Below are 15,176 nucleotides of genomic sequence, written 5' to 3'. Positions count from 1 at the left end.
TAAATAAGGCCTGGTAATTAGGACTGCCTGGCTTTAAGACCAGAGGGAGAGTGTGGTGTGAAAAACGCTGCCCTCTCAAGAGGAGAAGTAAATCTATTATGACCTTTAAGAGCACCGTTTTTATAACAAAAACGACTCGGTGCTTAAAATTAGGAAACTTGTGCAGTAGGAGAAGAAAGTGAAACAAGGAAACATGTATCACAGTGGAGCCTAAAGCCTAAAAGTGTGCCACAAGTGTACTTAAAAGTTACTTGTGATCTAAACATATACTTAAATATAAAGGGTGCATAATGACTTTGCTTAGAAGTGTAGATTATGAAGACATACATCCATCTGACTGATAAAACAGTAAAATTCCTTTGTCCTCAGCTGTATTTTCCTTCATTTCCATCACCAGCAAGTCTTGGCATGGCAGGGCATTTAACACACTGTTTCCTTATTGCCTCTCCCACTCCCTTCAGGGGACTTCTATAAAAGAGTGTTTCTCAGGGGTGCCCGGCCACAATGAAACACCATTTTTGTTCCTCACATGCAATCCAACACCGCACACAATGTTATCGTTCGGGCACATTTCCCCTCGGAATAGCCGAGCTTTCGTGAGCGCCGTGATGGCTCCGAGGCAGCGTTTGTCAATGTGAGGAAGTGTTCTCTCACAAATAAGCCTTCATTCAGTGTGTAAACATTTGAGGTGGGCTGGGACAAGAGCCAGTCCAGTCTAGACTGAGCAAACTAATGTGGACAGGAAAGTGTGCTGCATAGTCGTCGGTGTTGTGTGCATATTTTACGTGTGGATCCCTCACCTCTGCCCAGTCAGTGGGCAGGAGTGTGCTCTTTAAGATAAATGATTGTATGTTGCCCCCTGGTGTTTGTAAAAGGTAAGTAAGAATATCAATGTAAGTCATACTCAAATGACGATACAGCAGAAACAAAAAGAGTTCTTAGAGTCACATAGTGTAGACATCATATATTCAATTGCCACTTCATTAGGTACACTAGTTAATACGAATGCAATCTAATATAACAGTCCTGCACTATAATGTTCAGTTTATGTTAAAACGGTCTAAGATGTATTTTGTGGTGATGTAAAACTGGGTTAAATTAATTTTAAATACAAATACAAATCAATAGCACTACAAAGCAAAGCATCCAGAATGAACCCCCAGTTAAACCAACAGCTCTGTTTGTTTTTTTACAGTTATACGTAAATGCATTTGTTTTCACTGGTGTACCAAATGAGCTGGTGAGTTAGCGTATGTTAAGAATAAATAGTTCCTGTTAACTTTTGTTTTGCCATTAAACGTCACTCATTCGAAGCTCCAAAATGTCCCCGTTGTCTGCGCAGTGACCTGGAGCAGTATGTAGGTTCCCTCCAGAAGGACGCGGCGACAGCACACAGACCGGTGACACTAAAGGACGTGGAGGAAGGAGCGGTGACTCTGAGGAAGGTGGGAGAATCTCTGGCAGGACTCAAAGGTATGATGATTTTTTTCCGGTAAATATAGTGGTTACTTTTTAGATATTCAGGGAAGTCATGGGTTCCTCTAAGCTAAACTGAGGGTTTGGTTTGTATAATATTAAGCTGGTATTGGGGTCTGGGCAACAATGACTTAAATAAGTCTAGTTTGTCAGTTTACTGTTGCATTATTTATCTAAATAACCAGTTTGTAAAAATATAATTAATGGAAAGTTTGTGACATCTATGATAAGATACGTCCAGTTTTTGTTGCACATTTACAATGGCAAAGACTGTTAATTTTATTTAGATAAACCATATTCTCATTAAACTAGTATTATATTATGTACACATATATTTAATTGTTCCAATATTTTAATTTGGAACAACCTGGCTACTAACCTAAAGGCATTAATGTATCCCTTTATATGGCTATGGTGTATCACTGTGCATTTGTGAATTGACACATTCTAGATATTACTAAGTCAAAATGGCTTTTACACAAAAATGACAATGTAGGTAAGTCTAAAACAATCAGGAAACTGTTGAATGATCTGAAGTATTCCAAACCGCTCTTTGCATGTTTCTGTGTTTACTTCTGCAGGAGAGTTCCCGGCCCTGCAAACCAGAATGCGGGCCGTACTCAGGGTGGAGGTAGAAGCTGTCAAGTTTTTGAAGGAGGAACCTCACAAGCTGGACAGCATGCTGAAAAGGGTCAAGAGCCTGACGGACACACTCAGCAGTCTGAGAAGGTAGGGGAAAAGTGGAGATAAAGTATGGCTCAGGAGTGGAGGTGCTCGAGTATGGGGGCTGAGCGTGTGAGAAAAGGGAATTGAAGATGAAAACAAAAAGCACTTTGCAGGGCTCCTCGCGGGGTCTGTGATGTGGGAGATTGTACTGTTTGATTATACTGGCAAGCCGGCCTTCATCCCATCAAAGAGGTCATTCGATGTAGACTGAAGAGTGTGGCGTCCAGCTTGATTTACTTCCATCACCTTCACTGAAGCGATAAGTGAATTAATTTGGTGGACAGTGCAGACTCTCATTTCCATTTTAATATGTCACTGAAACCAAACTCCTTCTCAACTTTTCTCTCAGACTTCCTCCATGACTCTTGTCTTTCACCCAAGACTTGATGCCAAACCAAGACATTGCACCATAAATTGTTTACGTCAACAATGAATCTGCATTATTAAACTCATTACCAGTTTCAGTATGTTTTGCAGTTGTTTCTGCTAGTGTTACCTACACCATTTACATCACACGTATTTCCTTTCTGTCTGCAGATGTGCTACTGAGTATCAGAAAGGTCCTGAACCTTCCACTAATGTCTCTGTGAATAACAGCCCCACTGTAGCAGCAGTAGCAGTTGCAGAAGCCCATGAAGAAACTCCTTCATCAGCCCAACCTGGCTCAACTTCCTCCCCTCTAGAGCCCCAGAGCTCTACCATCAAGTCTGAGGTGATGCCTTCCTCACCAGTGGTCATCCATCATGTCCAAAGCTCCCCGGTGCACATCCAGCAGTCCCAGCAGTCTGCAGCTTTGACAGCTCAGCCAAGTCCCCCTCTTACCCCCAGCCCCACTCACTTCCCCAGTCCCAAAATGAGCAAGAGTCAAGGCCGGGAATCTCCCAAAGGAGCGACCTCGGATCCACCGAGTCCTGCCCACCATAAGAAGACTGCAAACCCAGTCAATAATAGCAACGGCACTGCCAGCCAGGATCTCGTGATAGAGGAGCTCCAGAACAGTAAAGGCAAGAGCAGAAACAGAGCCGTGTCCATAGAGGTACGTGTAGTCACCTTCTTTTTGTCAGTTTACCTTGATTTAAAGTTCTAATGGTTACAGCATTGTAGTTAGTTAATCTGTTTTTGAAAGTCCCTCATTTGGTTCCTTTAAAAATCTCTAATCTTTTTAATCTTTTGCAACTTGCAGGCAGCGGAGAAGGAATGGGAAGAGAGGAGGCAGAACATGGGTCATTATGACGGAAAAGAATTTGAGAAGATCCTGCTAGAGGCCCAGGCCAACATGATGAAGGGCATTCCAAGTCTAGAGGTTGACGAGAACCCAGCACAGCCTCCCTCTGCCGTTACAGAACAGGAACACAACCCTGTCGAGTCTCCTTCAGGTAAATGTCAAGACAAATATAACTTCAAGACAAATATAACTTCATGAACTATGTTAATGTCCACATTTACTTTATCAATCCAGAAGAGCCCCAGTCAGAGAATCTCTCTGATAAATCTGCCAAGAGAGGACCTGAGAAACTCCCTAAGCCTTCGAAGGAGAAACCTGCCATTCCAGCACTGGAGAGACCTACAAAAACTGCCAGCAAGCCAGCAGCCACAGAGAGTTTGACCAGACAGGGGTCTGAAAAGTCCAACAAGTCTCCACCACCACCACCTCCTCCGAGGAAAACCTACTCCAGCTCCAGCTCAGGCATGACCACAACACGCTCTGGTGAGGTGGTTTACACCAGCAGAAAGGAATCTGTCTCGGCTCAGGTCAGTGGGTTATTTAGAGGAACTTGTCGAGAGCAAAATAACATAGCTCAGACTCTTTGTGTCAGCATTACCTTAAACTTTAAATAGCCTTCCAACGTGACTTCTAAATAATTGACAATAAATAATGACAAGAGTGCTTTGTGCAAATTAATTCTCACAGGAAGGTGAAGAGGAAGCTCTACCTCCCTCTCCTCAACCCAAGATAACCAAGGTTCCACCGGAAACCAAGCCGAAGCCAGCCACCCCACCACCTGTCATTGCTTCTGTCACCAGAGAAGAGGAGGATGAAGGCGACAAGATCATGGCAGAGCTCCAGGTTAGACGCATATGAACACAGCAGCAATCACACACATCCACACAAACAAGTGTCCAAACATAATCAAATAATGCAAGGTCTGCTGGATTTTGGTGGTTTGTGCATTGTGGGAGTGGGTTGCTTGTCATTTCCTCCTGCGGTGGTTGACTTCAAAATTGGCAAAGGACGGGCACTGACAGCTGCCAACGGAGTTACCTCTGCTGTTTTACAGCTGTGGTAGTAGTGATCACACTCTTCTTCCCTCCTCAAAATCCTTGTCCCCCGTGTTCCCCTCACCTTTCTCCATTCTTCAGGTTTTCCAGAAGTGCACAGTTAAGGATGTAGGGCTGAAAAATTTGGTAGAGCCCAACACTCGAATTGAACCACAAATAAGAGAACTAAGACCGGGGGCTTTACTGCCCCTCAAAGAGAAAAAGGTAAAATATACATCGCCGTGCAGCTGCCCACCTAACTGCCTGCCTCTGCCAACTGTATGATACAATCAATGGCTGCGTCCTAACTCTTCTACAAATCCTGCACACATGCTTTGGCTCAAGAGAAACCTGTAGCAGCTACCTTCAGAAAGCTCCTTTCCTCACTGCCTTGTTTTTCTACCTTCTTTTGATTCCGCTGGGTATCACAGCTTGGATGTTTTTCCAGGATTAAGTCTGCAGAAAGTTAAGCCTCTGAAAAGACGCTGTGTCTTCACTATGTCTGGTCCAGACAATGATGTGTTTCACAACTGATCACTTGCCTTCTCCTTCTAATCAATAAAGACCTCAGCTCTGTATCTTACAGGCAATTAAATTGTCTTGTGTCTTTCTTTGATCAAGATCAATACAACACATATTCTTAAAGTAACTTTGTGGACACAATCTATTTTTGCAGACTTGGTTCACTTGAGGTCAGTCTGGCCACTTTGCATGCTCCTCTCCCTCACTTATGCTTTTCAGACAAATTACTTTTTTTGGTCTCTCTTTGTCTTTGCACAACTTCCCCCTAATTTGCTTTTCCTAGCTTTTCACCTTTGTAATCAGCATAGTCCTAATATTTTCACTTCAAGGTAAACAATTCACACACATTGAATATGATTTTGACAGACCATGAGAATGACAAGGTTATTTATGTGCAAGAAACCACAAGAACTGGATGTACAAAGAAGAGACAATAGAAACCACAGAAACCACAGGCGATGCAAGTCCAACGATCAAAATTTAATGCTTGCATTGTTGTTTTGTTTGCTAAAAGTAAGCTTCTAACAAAATCAAAGATATTTGTTTGCGTGGTGTGCATTTCTATTCAGTATTGTTTATTTTAAAAGTAAACAAAAGTAAGGTAAACAGTAGCAATACAATAAATATATTGCAGTAACCTTGTAGGAGGTAATTGGCCAATCCAGTTTTTTACACCTTCTTCAATCGTAACTGTGAATTCACAGTTAATCCACGCAAACTAGGAGACCATTTACACAGTAATAATATTCCCTGACACTGTCCTAGCAGAGCACAGAACCCAGTCGAGACGATAAAGATCCAGACACCGATGAAAACGGGAATACTACTGTACGACAGAGCCAAGGGGTACGTATGATTTTTTTTTATTTCATACACTATGTTTGCATATATCTGAATAATGTATCTGCATATTCAACAGTTTAAAAGTTTTAAATAATTAACAGTTTTTTCTATAATTCCTCAGGTTATATATTATGTGACTGGCCAGATTGCCAAAGATCAGCCACCCCCATCAGGAAAGGAAGACACCCCTGAACACAGAGAGCCCCCACCACAGCCTCCAACACAGGTGTCAAATGTCAATATTAATGACAATTCTCCAAGCCAGCAGCAGCTGCCATCTCTGTCTCCACCACCCAAATCACCCACACCTGTTACACCTCCACCTATATCACCCAAACCTGTGGGACTTAATGGATTCAAACTACCGAGGAAGCAAGTTAAACGCTCTGAATCTTTGAAGACCAGTGCAGAAACACAGAAGGGAAAAAGCCTCAGCAAAATGAAGTCTGACAAGAAAAGTAAAATAATAATGGAGGCAGCAGCTACCACAACAACCAAAGCTGTAAAAGAGGCGTCTCAACATTTTGTTGCTACACACCAAAAGACTTCCAATGAGGATAGGAATCCCTCTAAAACCACTTTTGAGGACAGTGATGATGGGGCTGGCCTTAGTCCTGACTTACCAGGAGAGGAGGCGCCTCCACCCCCAGACAACATTGCATTTATGATCACTAACACCAAGGTTCAGGCCTTGTCTTGTGGCGAGTACCAAGAACTGGTCAATGCCAAAAAAGGAAATGACTGCTTACAGACTGTTACTGTTGGCAGTGCAACACACCGAGGGGACGCCACAGCAGATCCGACTGCCCCACAGGATAATGGCTTCAACAAGAAACCTGTAATCATTATCTTTGACGAGCCAATGGATATCCGTTCAGCTTACAAGCGCCTGTCCACCATCTTTGAATGTGAGGAGGAACTGGACAGGATGCTTGCTGAAGAGCGCATCGATGAGGAGAGTGAAGAGTCCGACTCAGACAGGAGTGGCGGGCTGCAGGTAAAAGCCAGAGTGGCCGATGCGGTTGATGGCAAAAAGGTCAGCGGTTCACAGAGCGCTGGAGATCATGCCAGTTTATCATCCTCATCCTCATCTTCGATATCTGAGCTAACAGACAGCGGGGTAAATGGAGATGCCAAGTTGGATGGTAAGAAGAGATTTAAGTTCAAGTTCCCCAAGAAACAGCTGGCAGCATTGACCCAGGCAATTCGCACGGGAACCAAGTCAGGCAAGAAGACATTACAGGTGGTCGTGTATGAAGACGAGGAGGAATCTGACGGTACTATCAAGCAGCACAAAGAAGCGAAGAGATTTGAGATTACACGCTCAAAATCCGTAGCGGACGCCCCCAAGGGTACAGGCACTGGTGCACTGAAGAGGCACAACTCTGACGCTCAATGCAGGACAAATGAAATTCGGAATAGCACCTACAAGACGCTGGACAGCCTGGAGCAGACCATCAAGCAACTGGAGACTACTATTAGCGAAATGGGACCATGTTCCCCTGAGGAGCCAGTCATCGCCGACAAGGAAAAAGCAGAGAATGGGCAAAGCTCAGAAGGAGTGGGGCTGAAGAGGTCTTCCTCTCTCCCTACCTCCAGAGGGTCAGGTCCTAAGGTATCCAACAAAAGTTCATTGCAGAAGAAGAGTAAACCTCAACTCCTTCCTCGCCCTGTAGCCATCCCTACTACCACGAACACCGCCACCACCACCACTGTCCCCAGTGTCTCCAGCACAGTACCACAGGTCTCTCTCTAGCTCTTGTTGCTCCAGGGAGCTTTTGGTCCTTCTCTTTCAGTTTCCAAACTACCTTCACTCCAACCTTAACCACTCAAACTACAAAATCTTTAATCCACTCTACCGGTGATTGAAAAAAGCTGGAAATGTCCCCAATGGCTTTCCGCCTCTATGAAATCATGGTGACATGATTGGGGGTGACATTTTGTTGGGTTCCTGGCTACCATCTTTTTCCTTCACTTCATTGCTGAAACCCTTAGATTTTCAGCAAGGGCCACATTCATCATCAAAGACATGATGATTAAGCTCTGAACTACCTTATTCTTGAGTGCATGACTTTGTATAATTGACTTTGAGGTTTATGGTTGCACTGGGTGCATGGGCTCTCACTGGTGCTGATTGTTGAGTTGTTGATTGTGGTTTTCTCACCTGTTAGTGCCTTGACTTTTCGTACTTCCTATGTGGTGAGTGTTTTTTTTCTATCTTTTTTTTATTTCTTGTTTTGTTTTTCATTTGGATCCCCTTGCAGAACACCAGTGTCGCTTCCCCTACTAGTCGGATGCCCGTCCCTTTGTCTGCGAAGTCCAGGCAGTCACCGGGTACAACTGACAAAGCAGGAAAACAGCAAAAACTGCAGGACGCTCAGAGGCAGTTCCGACAGGTAGTTTTACTGTAGGGTCTTACCAGAGACTAGAGAAAACAAACGTGTAGGGAAGCATGAGTGAGGGAGAAAAAAAGACAACCTAAGCTGTGCGATTTCAAGTGTGTTGAAAAAAAAAAATAAAGTCACCTTGGTGGCGACTGTGGATCTGTTAAAGTCTGCTCTGACACGAACGGCATGTTTGACTCTTGACTGTTACCCCATAACATCACTGTACTGTATGCTTCTGCATGTCCACACTGCTCATGGTTTTCACTGTGTTGGTGGCTAAACAAAAAAAAAAAATGGAAACGGCAAAGGAAAGTGGAATCCCATCCTGTGATCATCTGAGTTCTCATCACATCTCCAGTTCCCATCACAGCTGAGTTCCTAAACAGTGTTGCCAAATCCTAAGACGCTTGTGGCTATGTTTAAAGACAACAACTTTTGTCGGCTATGCTCCTGCCTTCTCACAGTGCACCTCTGCTCAAACCCAACATTACTGCACAGCTTATCTAACCTCAAGGTGATATATTTCCTTACGGTCAAGACCTCGGCATAACTCACTCATCTTGCACCATCAGTTTCAAGTGGAATACAGACCCACGTTTTTTCCCCTGTCTGCTGTCACTCTTCAAACCCCTAACACTGTTTTCTAATTCTCACGGTCATCTTGTGCATATTTACCATCTGAGGTTTCTCCCACAGCCCCTCACAAGGCCTAACAACCCCTCCTCTAACACACAGGCACTTTGTAGAGATGCCCACCCTGTCCGCCATCGCGCTGTCTAACCTTTGCAGTGTTCTGTTTCTTGGTAACATGTCTCTCAGTTCAGTGTCACTTCCTGTTTAACCTAGAAATAACAGAGCTGCTGTAGTGTTTTTTGGTGTCTTTTAGTTGTGTTTTAGTAATATTAATGTGTGTGCATTCATAGTGTGTGTCCATGTGAATAACTTAGTTTATTTTAACATTGTCTTGCCTTTTTATATGTATTTTATCAGGTTTCATTTTTGACAACCAGTATCTGTTTTGGCATCTCTGTTTGCAGGCTAACGGAAGTGCTAAAAGAGTGGGAGGGGATCATAAAACTACTTCCCCAGCTATACCCATCTCTAAAATCCCTGCTTTTTATCCTAGCGCTACTAAAGGCAGCTCCCAGTCTGCACCAAACTCAGATGCTACTAACCCCATTAACCAGTCTTCCTCCCCTTCCTCCTCCTCCTCCTCCTCCTCTTTGACCAAGCCCTCCATCCTGTCCTCTCACGCCCCCCGTTCCAGTTCCCTACCCTCGTCCCACATCCCCTCCCTGTCTAACGGTTCCCTCAAAATCCCCACACCCTCACAGCACACAGGTAAAGCTCTGTCGTTCTCCTCGCAGACTCAGAATGGTCGAGTGCACTCCTCCTCTTCATTCTCCTCCTCCTCCTCATCCTCCTCCTCTTCCCCCTCCCCTCTGTCGCCCACACCTGTGGGCCCAGGCGGAAAGAGCATCCGCACCATACACACCCCCAGCTTCACCAGCTACAGGTCCCACAACGGCAGCAACGGAAAATCCTGCATCCCGACTGCCACAGCAGCTAAGGACAGTACCTAGCCTCATTATCGCCCCTCTGACTTTACAGCTTAGCAGGTAGACCAGATCATGTTTCATATTATATACACTAAGTTTGCTGTTTTTTTTTTTTTGTTTGTTTGTTTTGTTTTGTTTTTTAAAAAGAAAAATTAAAGTATTAAGTGATGCACTCTCAATTCATCTTTTATTTGACACTGGCATTCACACAGTTTTATATACTTTGAAATGTTGGATTTTTTTGGATTTTCTCTCTTGAAGGTGTACCAGACGTTCTGAAAAACAAACAAAAAAAAAATGTTTTCTAATGTAACTATTTAGTTTCACCACTTTGTAGTTGAAGTGGAAGGCTTTTTGTGGTGTTTAAAATCTATTTTCTTGCCGTAGGTTTGACTAGGGAGCGTAGAGTTGATGTACAATCGCAGAATACCATGTAAAAAAAAAAAAAATGTGTTTTATTTTTGAAACGACAGATTGAATAACCATAGTATATTTAATCTTCTATATTTCTTATGTTGCCAGACATTCAACGCAGCACATGTAAATGCCTTTTACGAACGTGCACATGCACAGTGTATGCACACAGTCATTAGTAACTTTAGTTTTCTAAGAGTATTTTCTCATTTTCCTCCCATTTGAACTGCCAATTTATTTCACCACTGTCGCATCATGAGTATAACACGAGTTTTCATTTTATTGTGCCTCTTTGCCAAAGTTGTTGTAAAATGACTCACTTCAGGCCTAACCCAGTCATGAGCTTTTGGGGAACTCCCGTGCGCTCTCTTCGAGGTGACGAAGTGTTGACCTCTGGGTGTTTGTACTGCTGGTCTCAGTTTGTTAAGTTAACACATATCGTGATCTAGATGTAATCTGTACTAAAATACCAAGTGACAAATATGTTCCACCACATGTACATAAACGCTTCTACTAAGAAAATAAGTAGTTTTGTTAACATACCAAAGTTTATTTGTATGCATGCCTTTCAGATACTTTATGAGAGTGGTGTAAAAGAAGAATTATGTTTGCACAGATAGATTTTGTAAATATTTGGTTTTCTCTCATTTTTTTGTAAAGCTTTAAATCATACTATAAAGGAGCGATGTGTTGACAAAACTGTGTTGGAGTAGCAAAAATAAAGTCTTGCATGCTTGTAGTGCATTAAGTCGTGTTTCAAGTTTCCTGTTTGATTCCTGTGTGAGCGCATGTCTGCGTGTGTGTATAAATATACATGGCACATCACACATCAGCTCTGTCCCTTTTCACTTCTGCTTTCACCTACCTTTTGCCTTCAAATAGTTCCACCAGCAGTACAGCATATCTGTAAGCTGCACTGCCACTATCATAGGTAAGAGTATTGTATCATTCTATTGTATTTTAGCGCCTCAGGGTTAGGATTAGATATTTTCTAATTTACATTTTCAATGTAATTTTCATATGGTATTTTTTACTGTTTTTCAAATACCGTGTAGCAGTATCTTAGTAATTTTTACTGATATCCGAATATGTATTTCAGTCCACTATTAATGTTTTTATGGGTAAGGGCTCTGAAAAAACAAAGAATGCAGGGAAGGGCACCTGGTGCAGGGCCAAACTCACTATATAAATAAAAAGTTAATTGAATTGAATATATTGTAGTGCATCTGGGTTAGGCTTAGATATTTTCTAATTTACATTTTCAATGTAATTTTCACATATGGTATTTTTTTTTTACTGTTTTTCAAATACTGTAGCAGTATCTTAGTAATTTTGCAAAGATAAAACGTGTTCTCTTACTGGTGTTAAGCAAACCTTTAATCTTCTAAACTGGAAACAGTTCCTCTTTCCTTTAAGCCTAGATAAATATGGCATTTCATGTGATTTGTTGTGTTTCATGTGGTTACAAGGCATGCTCTTGTCACACACACCTTCCATTTTCAGTTTTTCCTCTGATATTTTGTGGTATTACGTGTTTTCTTGAGTCACTAAGAGAACACGTGTCCGCGCGCTGTCACAGGGGCTGTGTATCATCATAACCTTTGTGTCTTCGCTTGTGCTGCGCCAGGCTGGACATCACCGCGACAGCTATGAACATTTCTGAGGAGGAGACAGGGGGCTTGTCTGACACCTCTCTGCCGCTGTGGAATATAACCCTTTCCGTATTTTACATCACGGTTTTCGTCATCGCCGTGCCCGGGAATGCCTTGGCTCTGTGGGCCTTCTGCCGACAGAACAGCACGTCCCCGTCCAAAGTCTTCCTCAGGAGCCTCGCTACAGCCGACATCTGTTACGTCCTCCTTTTGCCCATCCGTGTGGCCTACCATCTCTCCGACAGCCCTTTACAAGACGTCCCGTGTCAAATATCAGGCTTCCTCTTCTACCTGAACATGTACTGCAGCCTCTACTTAATGAGCTTCATCAGCCTGGACAGATTCCTGGCTGTAGTCTTACCTATAAGATCACAGTCGGTGAGGAAGCCCCTGTATGCAAGGGTAGCTGTTGCCATACTTTGGGTGACAGTCCTTGTGACTACGAGTCCTATACTTTTCTCTAAAACCAAGCCGCCCAGCTCACCTGGCAACTGCAGCAAGCTATATTTAGAAAATCCATCATCCACTGCTTTGGTTTCCACTGTTGTAGCGTTTGCCATTCCCTTCACCACCATAGTAGTTTCCTACATACTGATTCTGTTGAAACTGAGGACTCTTAGGCAACGAGAAGAGCGGCCAGTGAAAGACAAAGCCATTAAAATGATCATACTCATTCTTATGAACTTCCTGTTTGCTTTCGTGCCGTACCATGTGTGCAGGGTGGTCTATATTAAAAGATGGCAAGAAGAAGGTGATGGCATGAACTCACTTTCCCTAAAAAGAGCCAATCAGATCACATCTGCACTGACCTGTGTCAGTGGAATACTAGATCCTGTGATGTATTTCTTCTTGAACCGTGCATACAGGGACACGTTACTTGAGCTGTTCTGTAAAAATAGAGAACGCGAAGACGAATGATGTAGGTAATAAAGACTTTTAAACCGACTGCAATGTCTTTCTTTCAGGTGATAGACATGAAATATTCTGTCACTGCGCTACACATGGTCTACGACAGTGATTCTCAACGGGGGTCCGTGGACCCCTAGTGGTCTGTGGTGTAATTACAAGGAGTCCGTGAAAATAAAATATCCTTTGACATTTATAGAAATAGGATTATTTTACTCAAATGTGAGTGAGACCCTTATCTACCTAAACTACACACAGCAACAGGAATGTTTCATAAGTGTAATTTACTGTATTTTATTAAGTGATCTAGCTGCCAGTTGCATTGTTCAAAGTTACTGCATGACGCTGTTAATACAAACTTAAGACCATCTGCATGTGTTTTAAATTATGAGGCCCTCACTGTTTCAGTGGGCCTACACTGGTCATATCTTAATAATTCTCTTCAGTTCAATTCAAATTTATTTATATAGTGTCAATGACGATACAAATTGTCTCAAAATATCTTATTTTATAAAGTATCTTATTGTGAAACATCCGCGGGAAAGTGGTAGATCAAAAATATGCACACAGTCCAGGACCTAAAAAAGGAGAACCACTGGCCTCAAGTAATAAAATAAACTACACAAGAAAGTGGGTGCTACATTTCACTTCCTCGTGAAATTGAAATATCAATATATTGTCACAACTTCCAACTTTCAGTTCAGAGAGGCCATTCAAACCTTAAAATACAATTCGTGGGAAATCATTGACTTCATTTTCTACAAATGCCCACTACTTCTAGGGGAACTGAAATGTTCCGCTGAACATCTGAAAGATGATTGACTTCCCCTTATTCGTGGCAATTTATGAATTGGATTTTTTTTTAAATTATGATTGGTTTTAAAACTTCCAGTGTCATAAAATAAATATTTCTATTGGAAGAATGTCTAAAATTCTATGTAAAACAGCTATGACACGTTAATATATCAATTACAGGATAATGTATAAATTGAATGAATGAATTATGAAAAAAATGACACTTGGTGTATGGTGCATGGTAATTTTGCTTTAATTTGCTGAGGTATGTGTACTTGATTGATAGACTTATGACTTATAATGAATAATAAATTGGTAGAGTACCTTTATCTGACATATGCAACTACTTTAAAGTAGATTTAAATAATCTGTGTCGGCACTAGAACAAATATCCAAAGGGGCATTCAGTGATACTATTTAATATTACACTCCCCAGGAGTGGAATTGTTTTTGGAATCATTTACTGGAAGACTGCAGTTCTTGTGGCTTTCATGGTAATAATCTAACTAAAAACATAAGAAGAAAGTATGAATAAATTGATATGCATTCTTTACAGTGACAGTAACATTTTAGTCAAAACAAAATTAGGTCACACCTAACAACAACGCAGACACAATGTCCAAATATTACTTCCAGAATGAATATTACAGTGATAGAACACCACAAAAGGACACAATGCATGTTGCTTGTAAGTTTGCTGCAAAGTGCATTCAACAGAACATCCAGAGATCAATACAGCACATCAAATAACTACACTAGCTTGCACATTGCTATGAGTATGTTGATACTACACTAGCAAGTGGACGCAAATGTGCATTGAACTCATATGATATATGTAGTGGCTATTTGTCCCAAAATAATAAAGAAGATAATGACAAAATACTGCAAAACATACTTAAAAGGTGGTTTGAGTGTATGTGTATGCAATACATGAATACTTATATTACTTGTATACTTATATTGCTTTTAAAGCTTTTACTGACATCCTAATCACTATTAATGCTTTTATGAATTACGGCTCTAAAGAGAAAAAAAAAGAATCGCTGTGATTCGCTTTCTTTGCAGCTACCATAGTTTTGAGAAAAATCGACTTTACTCAGTTTGACTGGTGCGAGCTCCCGTATCTTCGACCCGTTACCAAGGCAGCCAGCAGGAAGCTGAAGGGAGCGGACGGTGAGTGTGAGCCTGTTTTTTTTTTTAAACGCAACTTTATCAGTTTTCTCCAACACTTGGGATTAAAGTCGCTGTTTGTTCGAAGCGAAACCATGTCCATAAGTTATTGCATCACTACTTTAGTCTTTACATCAGTGAATGTCGCCATCAGTGTCTTTAACAGCTACGAAGCATTTACGTGGAGTTGGCTAACCAAGTAACAACTGTCGCTATTGGTCAGACAGTCATACTAATACCCACAGGCGCCAGTTTAATCTACTGATGCGGACTTTGTGGCGGAGTCAGATCATTCTGCTTCCTCATCTTCTTCCTCCTGACCTTTCCACTGTGAGTGGAGAGGACATAACGCATCCTGCAACAGAATGGGCTTCACGAAGTTGATTGTCCACTATGGTCCCGTCGGCAGAGAACACGACATTATTGTCTTCATGACAAGTCCGACTGGAAGACGTGTAGTGCGAGTG

At 42.1% G+C, this 15,176-nt stretch overlaps 3 protein-coding genes across 20 annotated transcripts in view; all 3 read left to right on the top strand.

The window, feature by feature from the left end:
• The window catches only part of si:ch211-285f17.1 (sickle tail protein homolog), a 105,667-nt gene extending 94,737 nt beyond the window's left edge, over positions 1-10,930 (top strand). For 9 of the 17 annotated variants that reach the window (XM_047612187.1, XM_047612184.1, XM_047612179.1 and 6 more), the window contains 11 exons: positions 1,343-1,473; positions 2,058-2,205; positions 2,740-3,238; positions 3,386-3,578; positions 3,662-3,954; positions 4,115-4,270; positions 4,564-4,686; positions 5,749-5,829; positions 5,948-7,570; positions 8,091-8,222; positions 9,251-10,930. In XM_047612187.1, the coding sequence (XP_047468143.1) occupies positions 1,343-1,473; positions 2,058-2,205; positions 2,740-3,238; positions 3,386-3,578; positions 3,662-3,954; positions 4,115-4,270; positions 4,564-4,686; positions 5,749-5,829; positions 5,948-7,570; positions 8,091-8,222; positions 9,251-9,796 (3,925 nt within the window). In that variant the 3' untranslated portion in view covers positions 9,797-10,930. The remainder of the gene's footprint in view (positions 1-1,342; positions 1,474-2,057; positions 2,206-2,739; positions 3,239-3,385; positions 3,579-3,661; positions 3,955-4,114; positions 4,271-4,563; positions 4,687-5,748; positions 5,830-5,947; positions 7,571-8,090; positions 8,223-9,250) is intronic. The other 8 variants (XM_047612194.1, XM_047612195.1, XM_047612181.1 and 5 more) reach the window with 7 other exon arrangements.
• A 38-nt stretch (positions 10,931-10,968) lies between these two features.
• On the top strand, positions 10,969-12,783 carry si:dkey-96n2.3 (uracil nucleotide/cysteinyl leukotriene receptor). 2 transcript variants are annotated; one of them, XM_047612203.1, is made up of 2 exons: positions 10,969-11,117; positions 11,814-12,783. In XM_047612203.1, the coding sequence occupies exons 1-2, from the start codon at positions 10,975-10,977 to the stop codon at positions 12,754-12,756; spliced, it is 1,086 nt and encodes a 361-aa protein (XP_047468159.1). In that variant the 5' UTR covers positions 10,969-10,974; the 3' UTR covers positions 12,757-12,783. The 2 variants fall into 2 exon arrangements, with proteins under 2 accessions (XP_047468159.1, XP_047468160.1); XM_047612204.1 differs by having other exon boundaries at positions 11,037-11,117; positions 11,766-12,783.
• A 1,895-nt stretch (positions 12,784-14,678) lies between these two features.
• The window catches only part of nphp3 (nephronophthisis 3), a 31,693-nt gene continuing 31,195 nt past the window's right edge, over positions 14,679-15,176 (top strand). Inside the window, exon 1 of the mRNA XM_047612205.1 lies at positions 14,679-14,712. The gene's annotated coding sequence lies outside the window, so the exon portion shown is untranslated. The remainder of the gene's footprint in view (positions 14,713-15,176) is intronic.

This window comes from Mugil cephalus, chromosome 18 (assembly GCF_022458985.1).
Source record: "Mugil cephalus isolate CIBA_MC_2020 chromosome 18, CIBA_Mcephalus_1.1, whole genome shotgun sequence".
NCBI lineage: Eukaryota > Metazoa > Chordata > Actinopteri > Mugiliformes > Mugilidae > Mugil > Mugil cephalus.
The sequence above is the reverse complement of the archived record's forward strand: the minus strand, read 5'-3'. Positions and strand labels throughout refer to the sequence as shown.